General features: G+C 43.2%; 1 protein-coding gene across 4 annotated transcripts in view; it reads right to left on the bottom strand.

Annotated features, from left to right (window-relative positions):
• Positions 1-17,980, bottom strand: part of Fer1l6 (fer-1 like family member 6) — a 154,169-nt gene that overhangs the window by 40,410 nt on the left and 95,779 nt on the right. For all 4 annotated transcript variants that reach the window (XM_085678956.2, XM_085678958.2, XM_048457343.3 and 1 more), the window contains 3 exons: positions 16,752-16,886; positions 13,689-13,838; positions 48-158 (listed from right to left, as the gene is read on the bottom strand). In XM_085678956.2, the coding sequence (XP_085535082.2) occupies positions 48-158; positions 13,689-13,838; positions 16,752-16,886 (396 nt within the window). The remainder of the gene's footprint in view (positions 1-47; positions 159-13,688; positions 13,839-16,751; positions 16,887-17,980) is intronic.

The following is a 17,980-nucleotide window of genomic DNA, read 5'->3' as shown; positions in this document are numbered from 1 at the left end:
GCCCCATGTGTCCTATGGGTCAAGCCTCTCCACTTCCTGAGCCATACCTCAACGCGATATTTACTCAGCACTGGACGGATGTTGGCGGGAACAGGATAGATCTGTGTGATGTCTGGTGGGCCAATGGGAGGGAGACCCTGTAGTCCAGAAGAAGGGACCTGCCATACAAAACGGCCATTAGTGAGAGGCTGGAGAGACATAAGGAAGGGTAACTAGGCTATGCAGCACCTCCCCAGCAAGACATCTTTGTCTCATCAGGACCCTGCAGCACACCTAACCTTCAATCAACCATTAATGATAAGAGCACTGATTGGCAAACATTCAGTGAGCATTTGGGGTGAGCCATGATGTTGGCAAGACGTGACTTCCAATAAGCTCACAGTAGACGATGGAGAGGTGAACCCCCACGAGTGTACAGATGTTCACAGCTCGATAAAATGACACACAGAATTATAACAGTGGATGGGAAGGGGGCTGTGATCACATCTTGGGCTTCAGAAACTTAACTACCCTCTGCCTTCAGATATTCAAGAGATCATGGCAGCCCGTAGTGCACAGCTATGGGATGAGATCAAATTTAACAGAACAGAGACTTACTGCTAGGTCTTCCGTGAAGGAGAAAGTAAAATCTTTGGAGTGTGGAGCTCAGGAGAAAATGGGTTACTTTTGTGTCCTTGGGGACAATGAATCGACAGGACAATCACCGATCTTTGTAGAAATATCCCACAAAGAACCTACAGAATTCTCCTAAAGACAGGGAATTTCCCACACGTAGTCCATGTTGCCATCTCTTCAGGACCTATCTGTCCTTATCTGTCAAGGAGCCTTTCCAGACTGGGTCCCAGTTATTGTGACCATTTTCCTGCCCTACAACCACTGACTACATTGCGTCTTCTCCATAGGCACAGCAAATGTGGGAATCAGGTGACCAAGTGCAGAAAGCGGACTTTTGTGAGTGACCCTGTACAAGTCACTTTCCTTCACTGAGTCTCAGGCCCTGCACTGGCCAACACTTCGGGCCTCCAGGATCACATGCTGTGCTTTGGAGTCTGTGACTCACCTTTGTGCAACTCTTGTTTGCCCGCAAAGTCTACAGAGCTTGGCCAAGAGGACATCTGTCCTTCCTTCCTTCCTCTCATTCTCCAAACCCTCAAGCAGTACCACACATGCAGTGGCTGCTTGACAAGTGTTTACTAGATGACTGAGACATTAGCTCTATCTGCCAGAAACTGTCTGATTGCTCATCAAAACCGGCAGCATGCAAGCACCCCCCATTTCACTGTGGCGGTCATGTTCTAGTTGGCCACAGCAGATGTGGTTAAGCTCATTACACGAAAGCCCGACAAAAGACAAGCAGACGCTACAAATACCAAATAGACTGGAGATAATGAAGCTGCAGATTGAGCCAGAAAAGGAAGCTGGCACGGGGAGGACAAGTACCCAGCTGCCTGGTGGGCCAAGGTGAGTGATGCTGTCTGCTAGCACGGCCTCACCCAGGAGGCCAGCAGCTTCTCGGACTTCACAGAGCCATGCAAGACTAAGAGGCACAAAGACAGACATTGTGTGCTTTCTTTCTCTCATTTGTATTTCTTTGAGTTTATATAGTTATGTAAAATCCTGTGTGTATGTAAGACTTGAAAGTAGAAGGGAGACTGTCTAGGTGAACAAAGAGGATCCTGGGGAGGGGCGCAGGGGGAAATGGAGGGCACCCTGTGTATGCGTATGAAAGCGTCCTTACGTAATGGTAGCCCTACACCGAACATAAGGAATAGAACAAAAACAGCTGAGATTGTGGTGGGTGAGGAGCTGTCTGTGGACATGCTTTGTATTCTATTTTAATTTGATATATAATAACTCTGCATATTTAAATGTATAAAGTATAATAGCTTTTTAAAATAATGTGGAATGATCAGATGGGGGCACTTGGCGTACTTGTCACATTTCTTTGTGTGTAGGGGTTGGGTATTCCAAACCCTCCATTTCTGCTGGTCATGTTTGTCCTACTGCTCCAGGATATTAGGAATTATCCCTCCCACCCACTGAAAGCATTAGTCATCTTTCCTCCGCCCCTCTCTAACTCTCCCCAGGCTCTAAGAACATTATTGGATATGCTTTTGTAAAGGCCTCGTGTGTGGGCTGCAGAGATGGTTCAGCAGTTAAAGGCACTTGCTTCTCTCGCAGAGGACCCAACTTGGGATCCTGCCACTCGTGAGGGAACTTACAACTCTGTGTAACTCCAGTTTCAGGGGACTGAATGCCTTCTTCTGGCCTCCATAACCACCAAGCAAGCACACATGTGCATGTACATGAATGCAGATAAACACTCATACACATAAACTAAAAATGAAATCTTTTTTTAAAGGCATATTTTAAAAATTCTTTTTAAAAAGCGAAGTGTGTTTCCGTATCCCAGGAGCACTGAGATGTCAGCTTCATCAATCCTCCAAAAAGACATGCATTTATGAGCCTAAGTATTGACCCTCAGCTCGTAAGAGATCCCATAGTACGGTGGAGACGGAAAGGCTGACAGTCAAGGTTAAGTTTCTTCATAATTATAAATGGGTCAGCATGACCTGTAGACATGGTGTGCACTTGCCCAGCACATGGGGCCCTGGGAAAATGAGTCCAAATGAAAATGAAGGTGAAATAACTCAATGCTGGGACGACTGGAGTGATTTGTTGTGAAGGACAAGTTGCTCTAATATCCACGAGAAACTCAAAAAGGTCTGGCTGCAACACTAGGGCAAAGGTGAGGCCAGTGGGTCCCCGGCACAAAAATGAGAGCTCAGGACCATGCATGGCCCAAATCCGGGCCCTGCACATCTGGATAATCACAGATGTTCAGAAGCCTTCCTCCATCTCCCTCCATTCATCTTCTAGCCTTCAACTGATTCTCCTCCTCCTCAGCACAGCGATGAAGGACCAGGCTTGAGCTCTCTAGCTGTAGGAGCTGGGCAAAGTGACTTTGGATCTCTGACTCTCAGTCCCATCTCTGGTGAATCGGGGACAATGCTCTCTAAGTCACAGAGTCACTGTGCGGAGGTGCGGAAAGGCTTGTCCAGCACTGACATGCTTTCTGACACAGAGAGTTCCCTAGGAGGGAGGGCAAGCTGCATTGGCCCTGCAAAGACCAAGGCTCAACTTTAAGCTGTCTCTAGTTGGATAGACTTGGTTCTGGATTGCTGCTGTGTAGGGTGCATGAAGTCCTGAGTGAGTGTGTATTGCTGGCACGACCACCACTGTGGCAAGGATTCCAATGCCTTAGGCTCATGAGAATGTCAAGGCCTTCTCTGATCTGAGTGTAGACGCCAACTGTGTATGAACAAAGTACCAGACACAGCTTCCTCCTCCTAGAACCAACAGAGTTTAGTCCTCGCGTCTGCTCACTACATAGAACCCTACTAAGATTAGCTCACCTACATCCTCACTCAGCAGTTTGCAACAAACACACTGGCTTCCTAGGCTGCTATTGTGCCTCCATTAGAGTGTGTGGTTACCCGTGGTCATATCAGAGGAGCAGCAGGTGGCAACTGACTTCAGGGGATCAGCCCATCAGCATCCAAGGCACTTATGGGAGAATCTCAGGTAGGCAAGACCCCAGAGCCTCAGCCCCCAGAATGTCTCTAGCCACTTCTGTGCCTTTGCATCTTTGCAGCTGCTATTTTTCTCTGATATCTGGCATGGTGTGAACAGGTATGGGGAGATCCCGGCTGTCCTTAATAGAATGTGACTATCTCTTGGAAATATCCCATTATCCTGGGCATTTTGACCTGTGGATTATTATAAAGATGATTTATAATAAATTTAATTTATATAATTATATATATATAATTATTATATATAATTAATTTATTTCCTCTTAAGCTGTTTAAAGTGTTGCTCCCCTGCCCCGCACTGATAAAACAGGGGCTGCAGAGGAAAGAAAATAAGAACAATAAAATGTCACACGGCTAGTTTCTCTAGCTGAGAGTTTGTGTAAACTGTAGCTTAGGTTAGTGGTTAATATAAACAACTGTTTCCCAGAAGTTAACTTAGCTCAACTTTTAATCTTAATGTTGGGAGATGTGTTCACAGGTTTTGGTGTACTTCGTAGCTGAAACAAAACTTTAAATATGACTTAAGGTTAGGTTAAGATGTTTTTGCTAATGGACTTGAGGTTAAAAAAAAAGAACAGGGAAACAATCTAAAGTTTAGGAAGGTACAGTTGAATGAGGGACTCATTAAGGTCAGGGAACAAGAACCAAGTGGCCCTGTTATTATCAGCTGATGTGCCTTTCTTGACAGGATGGGTAGGTGATCAAAGGTGATGATTAATTCCTTGTACCCTTAGCTTCCTGTTGGTGAATGGATATGCAACCTGAGGTTTTAAATTAAAGATGACTTAGTTCTTTTTCACATATAAAAGTTTAGGCTTGTGATGCTTCTAAGATTTCACCTAAGATTACATTTTGAGATAAACAATAAAATAACTGCTTCTTTGTAACCTCAAAATGCAGTCTATCAACAAAAGAACTGACTGAGAAAAATACCTTGCTTGCTTACTCTGTTAATCTATAACAAGTCACTTGGGTATGAATGCATGTAGGTTAATGGGACAACTTGTTTTTCACCTGTAGTATGTAAAATGTGTAATCATGCAAGGGATACAGAAAACATGTTTTTTACTTATATTTGCTGTAATCATTCACTTAACAAAATAAAATGTAACCACACTGTAATTTTTATACTTCCTGAAAGATTTTGCTGTGGTAGGTAAAGGAAAAAATAAAGTCAGTTAGAAGGAAGACATCTGGATGGAGGTAAGAAAAGAAGTGAGAGAGAAATGAGAAAGAATAGAGAAAGATCCTAAAATTGTGTGTGCACGTGTGTGTGTGTGTGTGTGTGTGTGTGTGTGTGTGTGTGTGTTCCTGTTTTTTCTGACCCTAGAGAGTTAAGTTTGGCCTCCTTGCCAGCCCCAGAGAATTAAGTTTTACTCCCTCAGAGAGAAAAGTCAAGTTGCGGGATAGTCCACCGACTCCCCCTCGAGCCCGATCTGCTAGGGGGTGCTCCTCACAGTGTTGATACATGTCCCACCCAGTCCTGGCTTTTCTCTGCATGTGTCTGACAGGTCTTCATTCACTGTTGCCCTAATTACATCAGTTCCAAAGCTGGGCAAGGTGAGGCACTGGCGGCTTCAAAATAACTCAGAAAATTAAAAGGAAAAAAGAAAAAAAAGAAAAGCTAAGTTCTCTAGAGGGAAATGTTAACAGCTTGGGCTCCGGTTTCACTGCATACTGTTATGTACAACGTCCATTGTGCAGTAAAACATAGTAGGTAAGGAGACCGGACAATGTAGTCAGTTGTCGAGAGAAGCAATAACCACAGAAACAGAGTCCAGGGGACTTGGGTAGTGTCGTCATCAGACACAAACTCCGCAGTAGCAATACTTATGCTGCCCAAAAACACGACACAGTGAAGGATGTCAGGAAAGAATTGAAAGCTAAGGTAAAAAGGAAGAAATGGAAATTCTGTGAGCACACATGTAGCCACCAGAAACCCTTGGTGAGTGCTCATCTTTTCAAGGAGCAATAATAAGAATAATACGCATGTCCCGGAGAAGAGAAGCCCAGAGGTGGACTAGACTCTTCAAAACACAGAGGGAAATTGTCACCAACCCTGGCGAACAAAAAGATCTCAGAGGAAATATATTGGGCCTGAGTCCAAACAGCAAGTGTGTGTGTGTGTGTGTGTGTGTGTGTGTCCCAGCTAGACACACACCACAATCACATAGTGACATTGCGGCAGATCATGCTTCTCAGAAAGGAAATGTGAGAACAATATCATCACTGTGCTGACATGTTAGCCACCAGAGGAGGCAAGAGTCTGTGGTGAAGCTGACGATGAAGTCTCCCAGGGCCTGAGCAGAGTGTTCTGGAAAGTCTTAACCCTATGCTAGAATCTTCCTTTTTGTTCTCCGGACCTGTCACTATCTTATTTCAGGAGAAATAAATGACTTCTACAAAAATTCAGATCATTAGATCACTAATTGATAACTTTAGAGCATAAAGAACCCACAGAGATGCTATGTAAGGTGAATCAGTTCCCGTAGTTTAGGCCCCTAGTGGAGATGACTGACTGAGCAGAAAGCATGAAGGAGGAGACTCTTATTTTGTTCAAGCCAGTAGGACTTAAGTGAAAGGCAGGGGCAATAGCTTTTCCTTGTTCTATACCAAAAGACAAAGACTGAAAACAATGAAAAATCCACACGAAGCTCGCATGATGCTAAGTGAAAGCTTCCTGAGAAGTAACAGGATTTAGGAAAGCAGACCTGCCACATAGGTCTATACACTGCACACCGAACAACTTCAGGGGGTGCTGGAATTAGATAGAAAGGGCCCTTTCTTGGAATGCGTAGTGAACTCACGCAGCAGCAAGACAAGCGAGCACTGTTGGAATTTGAAAAGCATGGTAGACAGATAATGGCAGCAAGATCTGTGTTTTGTCTGCTTGGGAACATTCCTCGGGAACACACCCACACATAGTAGACACTGAATAAATGCATGTTTGAACGTATGAGTCCACGAGTAAAGTGATCCTTGTCTTCGACAAACCGACACAGTGCCAAAGAAGGCAAGGGATGTTTCAGTTACTTACAAGCAGTGTGCACGCATTGGATAGACCAAGAGGCAAAGGGCGGGGGGGGGGCAGGAGAGAACATCTGAAACAGAACAGGGGAACTTTCTGGAATCTTGTTGATTCTTATAAACCAGCAAATGGCTCTGCAGGAGTGGAGGTGGGCAGAGTGGAGAGGCATTTCAGAACGAGTTAATGAGTTGTCTCAGCATGCCTAAGAGAAGAAGAATAAATCTGTGAGATGCAGGAGTCTGCAGTGGGTGGGCATCAAGAGCCCGCAGTGGCTGCAGGGTACGTAGGACCAACCAACATGTGACCCCGAGAAAGTAGTTCAAGAACAACTTTTGAGAAAGCTTAAAAGTCAGATCGAGAATTTGATATACATATACGGTCTAGATTCTTTTCTTCATAGAATGTTAGCCATTATAATAAAACCAAAATGGTTTTGTGGTTACATTTGGAAATACTATGTTTTGAGAAAGATGTCTTAAAATGTTCTTCAGAGAGCCTTTTTACGGCAGCAGGTATTTCAAATTCCCCAGAGGAATGTCCCAAGAAACACTTCTCAAACTCTGTTCCCTGCATTTGGAGGAACTGATGTTAAAAAAAAAAATTTGGCGAATAGTCTCATAGGTAAGGAGCAGCGAGCGGCTGAAGATGCAGAAGAGGAGAGAGCATGATCAACTCATGTCCTGGAAGGAACTGGAGAATGATGCAAGCAGGAGGATGATTGACATGAGAGCTAGAAGAGACCAAAGAACAGCAAAGATGTCAATCAGGTATGGGAGCAGCTACGGAGCTGGCCAGGTTATGGGCGTAGGTACCATGTGTAGAATTATGTTGGCTTTGAGTACTTCAGCCAGAGGGACTGGGCTAACAGCCAGGGATGAACTAGGACCAGAAGAGAGCGGGGCAGTTGTCGTGGGTGGCTGATGGACACAATGGATCTGATGAAGACACAGAAGAGCCTTGCCACCAACTCCTGAGTCGGGGTGGGGGGGGGGTGCCAGCACGGGAAGCAGGGAAGTGAAAGTCAGTCATCCACGGGCACAAAGAGGTAGCAGCTGTGACAAGTGAAGGCATTTCCAGTGCCAGTGTGCTCGGCCTGTCTGAGCGCCACCTGCTGAGATAGTCACCTGATGACCAAATCGCTTTTTGAACAAGTGATCAAATGAGAAGTCCAAAAGAAACCCTGATGGATGGCATCCCTAAGCTTGCCTCTGATGATGCTCCTGTCTAGATCACCTGCTGGGAAGCAGCAGGTGTTTCATTAGTGTGCCCAGTTCTGAGAGAGGAGGTGGGGAGGACCATGGTGGCCAAATGGCAGAGCCTTCGGGTCATTTTTAGGGGACAATTTGTTTAGCCCCTTATTAAAAGGCTTCTGGGGAGACTTGGAGACTTGGGCCAGGAGCTCTTACAAAGGCAGCTGGGAGCTGGGAAGAGCAGCTGCCTAGACTCAGCTAACCTAGAAGCCGGCATTCTCGTGTGTGGTATGTCGAATCAGATCAAGTCAGTCATCACAGCTCTCAGTGGTCCCCTAATCTAGTAGAAAGAAACTGGATGCAGCTTTGTTTGTTTAAAGGAAACTTTGTGTGGCTAGATAAAATAAGAACATTTAAAATAAGTTAGTTAAAACAGAGCCAGGTGAGATGATACAGCCAGTAAGGTGCCTGCCATGCAAGCGTGAGGACCTGGGTTTGACTTCCAGCATCCACTAAAAAAATTGGGGCGTGCCTGTCACCCCAGAGCTGGGGAGTGGAGGATAAGAGTATCCCTGGAGTTTGATGGACAGCTACTCTATCTGAATTAGCTACAGGTTCAGTGAACAACCCAGTCTCAAAAAATGAAAGGAAGGAAGGAAGGAAGGAAGGAAGGAAGGAAGGAAGGAAGGAAGGAAGAAAGAAAGAAAGAAAGAAAGAAAGAAAGAAAGAAAGAAAGAAAGAAAGAAAGAAAGAAAGAAAGAAAGGAATATGATATTGGGGAAACCATCTGACATCCACCTTAGGGCTTCACGTATACATGTGTACATGCTCTTGCACACCCACATACAGATGTGGATGCTCACAAATATGTGCACACATACACAAAACAACCTATACACATATGCACACAAAAACTCTAGTGCCAACAAAAGTCTTATTAGACTATGTAATAGGAAACAATTGTTAAATTTCCCCACTCATTAGATTTGAAGGGACTGAAGTTCCAAGAAGACGTGGGAAACGCTTTCCTGGAGGCGCCAAGTCTGAAGCCTGGCTGGCTCTGGGGAAAGGAAGCTGTCAATTGATGTGCTATTATAGAGGAACGGGAAACAAAGACTTCCTCTAGAAGTGGGAAGAGCAATTATGGCAGAGCCAGTATTGTTTGGTATCAGCCTGCTGACAGCTCCCGACTCTCCTCCGAGAAAGGACTGGTTTGGAAGGCTGCCCTCCGTTCTGACACCTACACTTCTGGGAGGCACACAGCTATCCGGCTACATATGGTTTTGCTGGAGACCACTTGTTTTATTGCCCTAACATCCTAGAACCTAGTGTTTGGCTTTCTAGTTCTGCTTTCCTACCCTGCTGGACTTCAACTGCATGAGCCGAATGAAGCCAGTCCTTGCATTCCCAACACAGCACTCCTGCTTATCCATACTCAGTTTCCCTAGCAGAGTTCACTTGCCAAAGCTGCCATTCTTTTCATAGAAAGGTTTTCCCTGGGTGACTCAAGCGACAAAGTCTCTGACTGATTGATTTAAGAATGCATCATTGGAGCCGATTATAACTTCCAGGCTAGAGATAGAAAGAGAATTTGGGTTTGAATGCAAGTACATCTAACCTAAATCTCTCTCCTTAATAATTAACAGTCTCAGCTTCTTTATCATTTGGATATAGGAAGGCTACTGAGTGTTTTGAGTTGATCTTGTATCCTGCCACATCACTGAAGGTGTTTATCAGCTGTAGGAGTTCTCTGGTAGAATTTTGGGGGTCACTTTTATATACTATCATATCATCTGCTAATAGTGAAAGTTTGACTTCTTCCTTTCCAATTTGTATCCCCTTGATCTCCTTTTGGTGCCTTATTGCTCTAGCTAGAACTTTAAGAACTATATTGAATAGATATGGAAAGAGTGGATAGCCTTGTCTTGTTCTTAATTTTAGCGGGATGGTTTTGAGTTTCTCTCCATTTAATTTGATGTTGGCTGTTGGCATGCTGTATGTTGCTTTTATTATGTTTAGATAGGTTTCTTTTATCCCTGATCTCTTTGAGCTCTTTATCATGAAGAGGTGTTGGATTTTGTTAAATGCTTTTTCAGCATCTAATGAGATGATCATATGGTTTTTTCTTTCAGTTTATTTATATAATGGGTTATGTTGATAGATTTTTGTAAGCTGAACCATCCCTGCATCACTGGAATAAAGCCAACCTGATCATGGTGGATGATTTTTTGATGTGTTCTTGGATTCGGTTTGCCAATATTTTATTGAGTATTTTTGCATCAATGTTCATGAGGGAGATTGGTCTGTAATTTCTCTTTCTTGGTTGAGTCTTTGTGTGGTTTTGGTATCAGGGTGACTGTAGTCTCATAGAAAGAGTTTGACAATATTCTTTCTGTTTCTATTATGTGGAACAATTTGAAGACTATAGATATTAGCTCTTCTTTGAATTTCTGGTAGAATTCTGTGCTAAAACCATTGGACTCTGGGCTTTTTTGGTTGGGAAAGTTTTGATTACAGCTTCTGTTTCTTTGTAGGTTATAGTTCTATTTAAATTGTTGGCCAGGTCTTGATTTAATCTTGGTATATGGTACCTATATAGAAAATTGTTCATTTCTTTTACATTTTCCAATTTTGTGGAGTACACGTTTTTAAAGCTCAGAAAGAAATCAGAGAAATATCACCTTCACAACAGCCACAAATAGCATAAAATATCTTGGGGTAACACTAACCAAACAGGTGAAAGACCTGTTTGACAAGAACTCTGCATCTTTGAAGAAATAAATTGAAGAAGATATTAGAAAATGGAAAGACCTCCCATGCTCTTGGATAGGTAGGATCAACATAATAAAAATTGCAATACTACTAAAAACAACCTACAAATTTGATGCAATCCTCATCAAAATCCCAACACTATTCCTTACAGACCTCAAAAGACCAATATTCAACTTCATATGGAAAACAAAAACCAAGGATAGCCAAAACAATTTTGTATAAAAAAGAAACTTTTAGAGGCATCACTGTGCCTGACATCAAGCTCTATTATAGAGAAAACAGCTTGGTATTGGTATAAAAACAGACAAGTTGACCAATGAAGACCCGAGTATTAATCCACATACCTATGAACACCTGATTTTTTTTTACAAAGAAGCTAAAATTAAATAATAGAAAAAAATCTTCAACAAATGGTGCTAGCATAACTGGATGTCAACATGTAGAAGAATGCAAATAGATCCATACCTATTCCCCTGCACAAAACTCAAGTCCAAATGGGTTAAAGATCTCAATATAAATCCAAACACACTGATCCTGATAAAAGAGAAAGTGGGAAGTAGTCTTCAATGCATGGGAACAGGAGACCACTTCCTAAATACAACCCAGTAGCACAGATACTGAGAGCAACAATAAATAAATGGTATATCCTGAAACTGAGAAGCTTCTATAAAGCAAAGGACACAGTCAATAATACAAAAAGGCAGCCTACTGAATGGGAAAAAATCTTCACCAACCCCACATCAGACAAAGGACTGATCTCCAAAAATATAAAGAACTCAAGAAATCAGATACCAAAATATCAAATAACCCAATTTAAGTCTTTGAAGAAAGAAATTGAGGAGGATATCAGAAAATGGAAAGACCTCCCTTGCTCTTGGATTGGGAGAATCAACATAGTAAAAATGGCAATTCTACCAAAAGCAATCTATAGATTCAATGCAATCCCCATCAAAATCCCATCAAAATTCTTCACAGACATTGAGAGAACAATAATCAACTTTATATGGAAAAACAAAAAGCCCAGGATAGCCAAAACAATCTTATATAATAAAGGAACTTCTGGAGGCATTACCATCCCTGACTTCAAACTCTATTACAGAGCTACAGTATTGAAAACAGCTTGGTATTGGCATAAGAACAGAGATGTTGACCAATGGAATCGAATAGAAGACTCGGATATTAACCCACAAACCTATGAACACCTGATTTTCGACAAGGAAGCTAAAAGTATACAATGGAAGAAGGAAAGCATCTTTAACAAATGGTGCTGGCATAACTGGATGTCAACCTGTAGAAGAATGAAAGTAGATCCATATCTATCACCATGCACAAAAATTCAGTCCAAATGGATTAAAGACCTCAACATTAATCTGACCACTTTGAACCTGATAGAAGAGAAAGTGGGAAGTAGTCTACAAGACATAGGCACAGGAGACCACTTCCTAGGTAGAACCCCAGTAGCACAGACAATAAGAGAATCAATGAATAAATGGGACCTCCTGAAACTGAGAAGCTTCTGTAAAGCAAAGGACACTGTCAGTAAGACAAAAAGGCTACCTTCTGACTGGGAGAAGATCTTCACCAATTTAAAAATGGGGTACAGAACTTTTAAACAGAGAATTCTCAACAGAAGGATCTCAAGTGGCTGAAAGACACTTAAGGAAGTGTTCAAATGTTGACTCCCCATGGAAAGCCTTACTCTCTCTGAGGAGTGGATGTTGAATGGAATTGTGGTGGGGAGATGGAAGGTGGAAGGAACAGGAGGAGGGGAAGGAGTGGAAAATGGATTTGACATGCAAAAGGAGAAAAAAGTAGTTTTTTTAAAAAAATTAAGTAAAATTAAAAAATAATTAACACTGTCTAGCCCTCCATTTTGATTAGAAATCTGTCTACATGGAGTCTAGATTCTGATCTGCCACGCTGACCACATTTTGCCTTCTTATCCATTTCAATTTCTAAAGTCAATAGTTGAGACCAAAGATCTTGTTTTAATATCCTATAGCACAGAAATATTATTAATAATTAAATAATATGCATGGACTGCTCTGTACAAGACAACTTGGGCAAATTGAAAATATCCTACATTTTTAATCAGAAAAAGCCACATTATAATAAGTGATAGTTCTGAGATTCATCCGCATGGGATTCAGTCCCCCACTCTTCATGCTGTATGTGTTAGGAATGCCTGTGAGGTTCATCCCCATGGGATCTAGTCCCACCACACACCATCACGCTCATTCATGCTGCATGTGCTAGGAATGTGTGTCTTTCAGTTTCCTTATCAAGTGAGTTGAGTTTCATTTTATTTTGAATTAGGATTTTTAGAAAATCAAGTTTTCCTATAGAAGATGCTATTAATCCAATGTCAAGTTTGGATTGTAACCCCACTATGATGACATTTGGAGGTTCATCCATAGAGAATCCTCATGAGTGTGAGGATTATAATAAGAGAACAAAGGAAGAACATTATTCTTCCTGTCACACGAGGGCACAATGAGAATGCAGTCATCTATAAATCAGGACCTCGGCCTCCATCCAATACCAGATCTATCAGTGCCTTTTTGGAATCCAGCCTCAACTGTGAGAATATCTAACACACAGTGTTTGTTGTTGAGGTTGTTCAATCATTGGCATTCTGTCCTAGCGTCCTGCAGGGAAGAGAAAAGTCTGGCATAATCCAGAGGCAAAGTGCCATCAGCACCTGGTGCTCAGAGATGTAGGGTCCAGAAGAGGAATTGAAAGATGAGAGATGCCACAACCATAATGTCAGGCACATGGCAAGTACCCCCACAAGTACCCGATGTCTTCCTTTTCACATCCTTAAATGGTTTGATGGGATTGAGGGATTCTGCCATAGCTCAAACACTGATAACCCAGTCTTTCATTTTAGCATTCTGGCTTGTGGTGCAGCAATTCTGGGAATAACTCGTGTTATCAAAGTTCTTGAATATCAGTTTCTAGACCCCCAGAAGAAGACACTCACAGACATTGGATAACAGGGATGGACCAGGCATTGTTTTACTAAGTAACATATCCAGGTGAGCTACATCTCTGGCCAACCAGTGCCGAAAGACATCTGGTACAGATGCCCTGGAGCCTTACCTGAAACAGCTCAAACGCAGCAAGAAGGTCCCCTCCAGAGAGGTTCCCACAGAAGATGGGGTGATAACACAGCTTGGGGGGTTCATAGTCCTGGTCAGCCAGTGTCACAACTGGAGCGGCCACCGTGGCACCCAAATATTCTGGCTTCCCCTAGAGAGGAAAAGAGTTTTTAATTGGCCTCTACTTAGTTCTGACTAAGTGCAGCATCAGCAAAAGTTGACAGCATCAGCTTTCCCCTCTTGCCTTCTACCAAGAACCTCTTCCCCAGCCCAACCAAGGCTTGGGGGATAGGGTACTCTCTGGCTCCCAGCGAAATGCTAAGAAGATATAACCTGGGGCCTCACTGCTTCAAGACTCCTTCTATAGAGAACTTAATTAAAGTAATCAACCATGATAGACCGGAAGGAAAAAGGAAAACCTAAGATAACAACAGACATTCTACGTCTCTACTGTGGACAGGATCGTGAGCTTTAGACAGAAGTGAACCTGAGTCTGTGGTCTCTAATCTGCCCCTTCCTAGCTTTGTGACCTAAGCCAGGCACTCAGTTTTTCTGAGTTTCATAAATAAAACACTTATCTCTGTTCATGACATTGTAAGAAGCAATGTAATCTTATATGTATCATTTGTATTATGTGCCCCATCCATAGTAATGGACTATTGATGCTGATTGTCATGGTGAGGACTGAGGTCAGGATGCTGAAGTGAGGGCAGTAAAAAGGGGAAAGTACCTGTGTAAGTATGTATGTGTATGGGCTTCGAGTTCCTTTAAGAATTCTTTGACGGCACCTGCCTCTTCCCCAAGCCAGTTCTCAGGTCCGTGCTCCTCTGGGAGAGGCGGGAGCTATAGAAGCTGCTCTACTTTGCTCTTTATCTCCGGAATCATGAGAATATATGTTTCATATGCGTAGGACGCCCTGCTTTCTTCATACTGCATCCTCGAGCCTGGGAACCCACTGAGTCTGCGGGGTGACAGCTGGTAGGCATGATCTGCTTAGTCCAGGGACAGTGCCCATCTTCTATTCTGTTTTAGGTCAGGTTTCAGCAGCCATACTACAATCCTGTCTCTGGATTCATAAGCCAGAACCTGCACTGCCTCCAGGGAAGGAGCTGGAAGCAAGGCTTTGGCTCAGCCACACTTAAGAACAAGCATAACTGCCATCCATTGGGAGAACGGATGAGTTAGGACAGCCTGGTATAAAATGAGTGTTCTGCTCAACAGTCAGTTTGCTAATCATTCTTAAAAGGTGTGGTTAACTCAAAGGAGCCCTGGAAATGTTAGAGTGAGCATGAACCCAAGCGAACAATTTGCCAAATGTAAAAGCGTTTCTTATAGTGCCAGTCAACACTCACGGACCCCAAGCTCCTGGAGAATGAGAGAAAGTTCTAGACAGGAAAAATGGGCCAGAAGAGTTCAAGTCTAATAATCTGATTGCCATATTTTAGGTTCATTCTAGGTGCAGCCTGGGGACATGAACACAGTCTTATGCGTGTCTCTCCATACTTCTCCAGGAGAAAAGCACAAACTGTCTGTGCTGTCTTTCTTTCCAACACAACCCTTTTCCTTTTATATTTGAAAGCACTGGCTTGATTTTTTTTCTGTGATGGAAAGGGCATCGTTGAGTGGGCATCTGGGACGGAAATGGGGAGTAATGGGGTAGCAGTGTAGCAGGGTAACAGTGTAGCGGTAATAGTGTAACAGTGTAACGGTAATAGTGTAACAGTGTAGCGGTAATAGTGTAACAGTGTAGCGGTAACAGGTTAACAGTGTAATGGTAATAGTGTAACAGTGTAGCGGTAATAGTGTAACAGTGTAGCGGTAATAGTATGACAGTGTAGCGGTAACAGGTGAACAGTGTAGCAGTAATAGGGCAGCAGTTGGTAGCAGTACAACAACTAGCAAGCTAGGGTATCAGAAAACTCCGAAGATGTTAGATTCTTTTTCAAATAGAAAACAGACAGCTAAGATGGAATGAGTATTCCAAGGCAGAAGAGTGGAAGCGTATTTACTTTGTGGGTAAAATCTGCACTGCATTCTCAACAGGGAAATTAAACACATTCAGCCCCAATTTACAGCAGCAATGGAGGGGTAGAGGAAGGGGAGGCCATGCTCCCAGCCACCAACTGTATACGAAAGAGTAGACCCAGGAGTTGTACATTCAAGTCCTGACTCTGCCTCTCTCTGTGACTCTAAAGGAGATACTCAAACTTCCTAGATATGTCCTCCTTTCTAGAGAGCAAGAAGAGCAGGACAAAACCTTCATGTTCCCCGTGGTCCCTTGTGAATCTCATATCCTGTTTCCTCTCTGACCTTGGCCCACCTCAGGACTCTTGAAAGCACAGTAGTGAGGAGGCTTTGGAAAATTTTTTCAGAACAACTTTTGTCCTTTATAGATTTGAGCTTCCTGAGGAGATAGAGATGTCAAAGAAAAGAAATAAATCTTTGTCATTCGTTATAGACTTCTCCACTTAGAGAAGAATGCTTGTCATAGTCACTTAAAGTCACCAGTCAGCTTTGGAGTTGCCTGAGGTTTCAGAGCACAAACGTCTTTGGAAAGGTTTGGTTCATCACCAAAGAGGGCCATGATGAATGTGTTGTTGCAGGGCCAGGCAGCAGAGAGGTAAAAGAAGTGGCCCAGTCTCAAGGATGAGTCACGAAGATGCCCATGTAGTTCCCTCCCGCTAGGTAAGAGCAACACAGACCTGTTTGCAAAGGGCTTGGAGAAGGTCTGTAAACAGCAGTAACATGGGACCAGCTTGGGGGGGGGGACTGTGGTAGCTGTGGGGTGGTTTTAGCAAGAATCACATTCCTATAGAAGTGAGCATTGACTGAATTTTGCTAATTTGATGCACTTTTGATTATATCATAAAGGGAATTCTAAATAACAAACTGTAAACAAAGCAGTGACTATTATCAGCGCGGTTCTGCACATCATAGCGCGCTGTGGTGAAAGCCACCGCTGTGTCCTGACCGCTCAGTGTCAGGACTTTGTTGACCTTCAAGTCAGTTCACGCAGTAGAGCATTCAGAAGAAGGGGCAGCTGGTGTTGCCTGGTGACACTTACCACCGCATCACTGTCATAGAGTTCCACCACCACGAGGGGCGGGGACTCCGCCAGCTCCCTCTCCTCGCCATGCAAAACCAACTCATTGAAGAGCAGCATCTGATTCCAGGTAGGAGAGAGGGTCTGGGAAATGACCTGGAAGGAAACAACATGGGAACCGTTTAGCTGAATTGTTCAACAGAAACTGGGAGGACAAGGACAAGGAGGACCCGTGGTGACTGTTTATTAAGTACCAGGGGGTACATATTTACAGTGTCTGGAAGATTTTGTATTGATAATGTTTTACTAGTGGAGTACTGATTAATGTCCTACTTGCATAAATAGTATTAATTTACCATGGTAAAAAAAAAAGCATCAACTGCCCTTTATTGAGTGGCTATTGTGTGCTACCTATAGCACTGTGCCTGCAGTCAAACCTCACAATCATTCTGGGTAGTTATTTACATACATGTTAAAGACCAAAGAACAGGTTCACATGTCCAGAGTCTACAGATGATGAACTGAAATTCCATCTGAATCATTCACTTTCACCAGGTAAATACCACTGACATGCCACTGAGAATGGGGGGGGGGAATCAAATATAATCTTGTCATCAAAGACCCTAACTCTGACTTTCAAATCTCGTATACTTTATGTAGAGTCTACAGCTTTGTTGATATTCATTGATGACTTTTAATAGACCAGAATCTTCCAACACCATTTGACATGACATCTTTTTTTCACAGGAGTTGCTGTGGCAGCAAATAGTGACATTGGTAGTGGACTGTACCCATCATACAGATGGAGAAACTAAAAATCAAGGAAAAATGATCGCTTGAAGAATTGGTCCAGAACCATCAGGGTCTCATTAGAATTGGTCCATAGCTTCCTTCCCAGGCTACCCTACATTCAAAAGGGAGAATGTTACTTAAATTTGAATTCCCTTCTCTGTTTATTTGGGCATTTGGAGAGAGGCCAGTTTCACAGACAAAAGGCTGAGTTGTCTGCAGGGTAGGTGATCCCACGTCTGGGCAGACACTGCCCTGCCAGTATGTGGAGCCTGTGCTGAATGAGTCCAGGGTCACAGATCTCTTCCAAGCTGTGCAATCTAATGGGTTTCGTAAGTGAATGTGTTCAGCAGCTGCTGGATCCTGGGGGAAATTTCCACAGCACCTCAGAGCTGTACCCTACTTGCCACTCTCAAATCCAGGAGGGCTGGAAGGGAGAACTGCCCTGCGCTAACCCTCAG

The sequence above is a fragment of the Myodes glareolus genome, chromosome 19 (assembly GCF_982192425.1).
Source record: "Myodes glareolus chromosome 19, mMyoGla1.1, whole genome shotgun sequence".
Lineage (NCBI taxonomy): Eukaryota > Metazoa > Chordata > Mammalia > Rodentia > Cricetidae > Myodes > Myodes glareolus.
The sequence above is the reverse complement of the archived record's forward strand: the minus strand, read 5'-3'. Positions and strand labels throughout refer to the sequence as shown.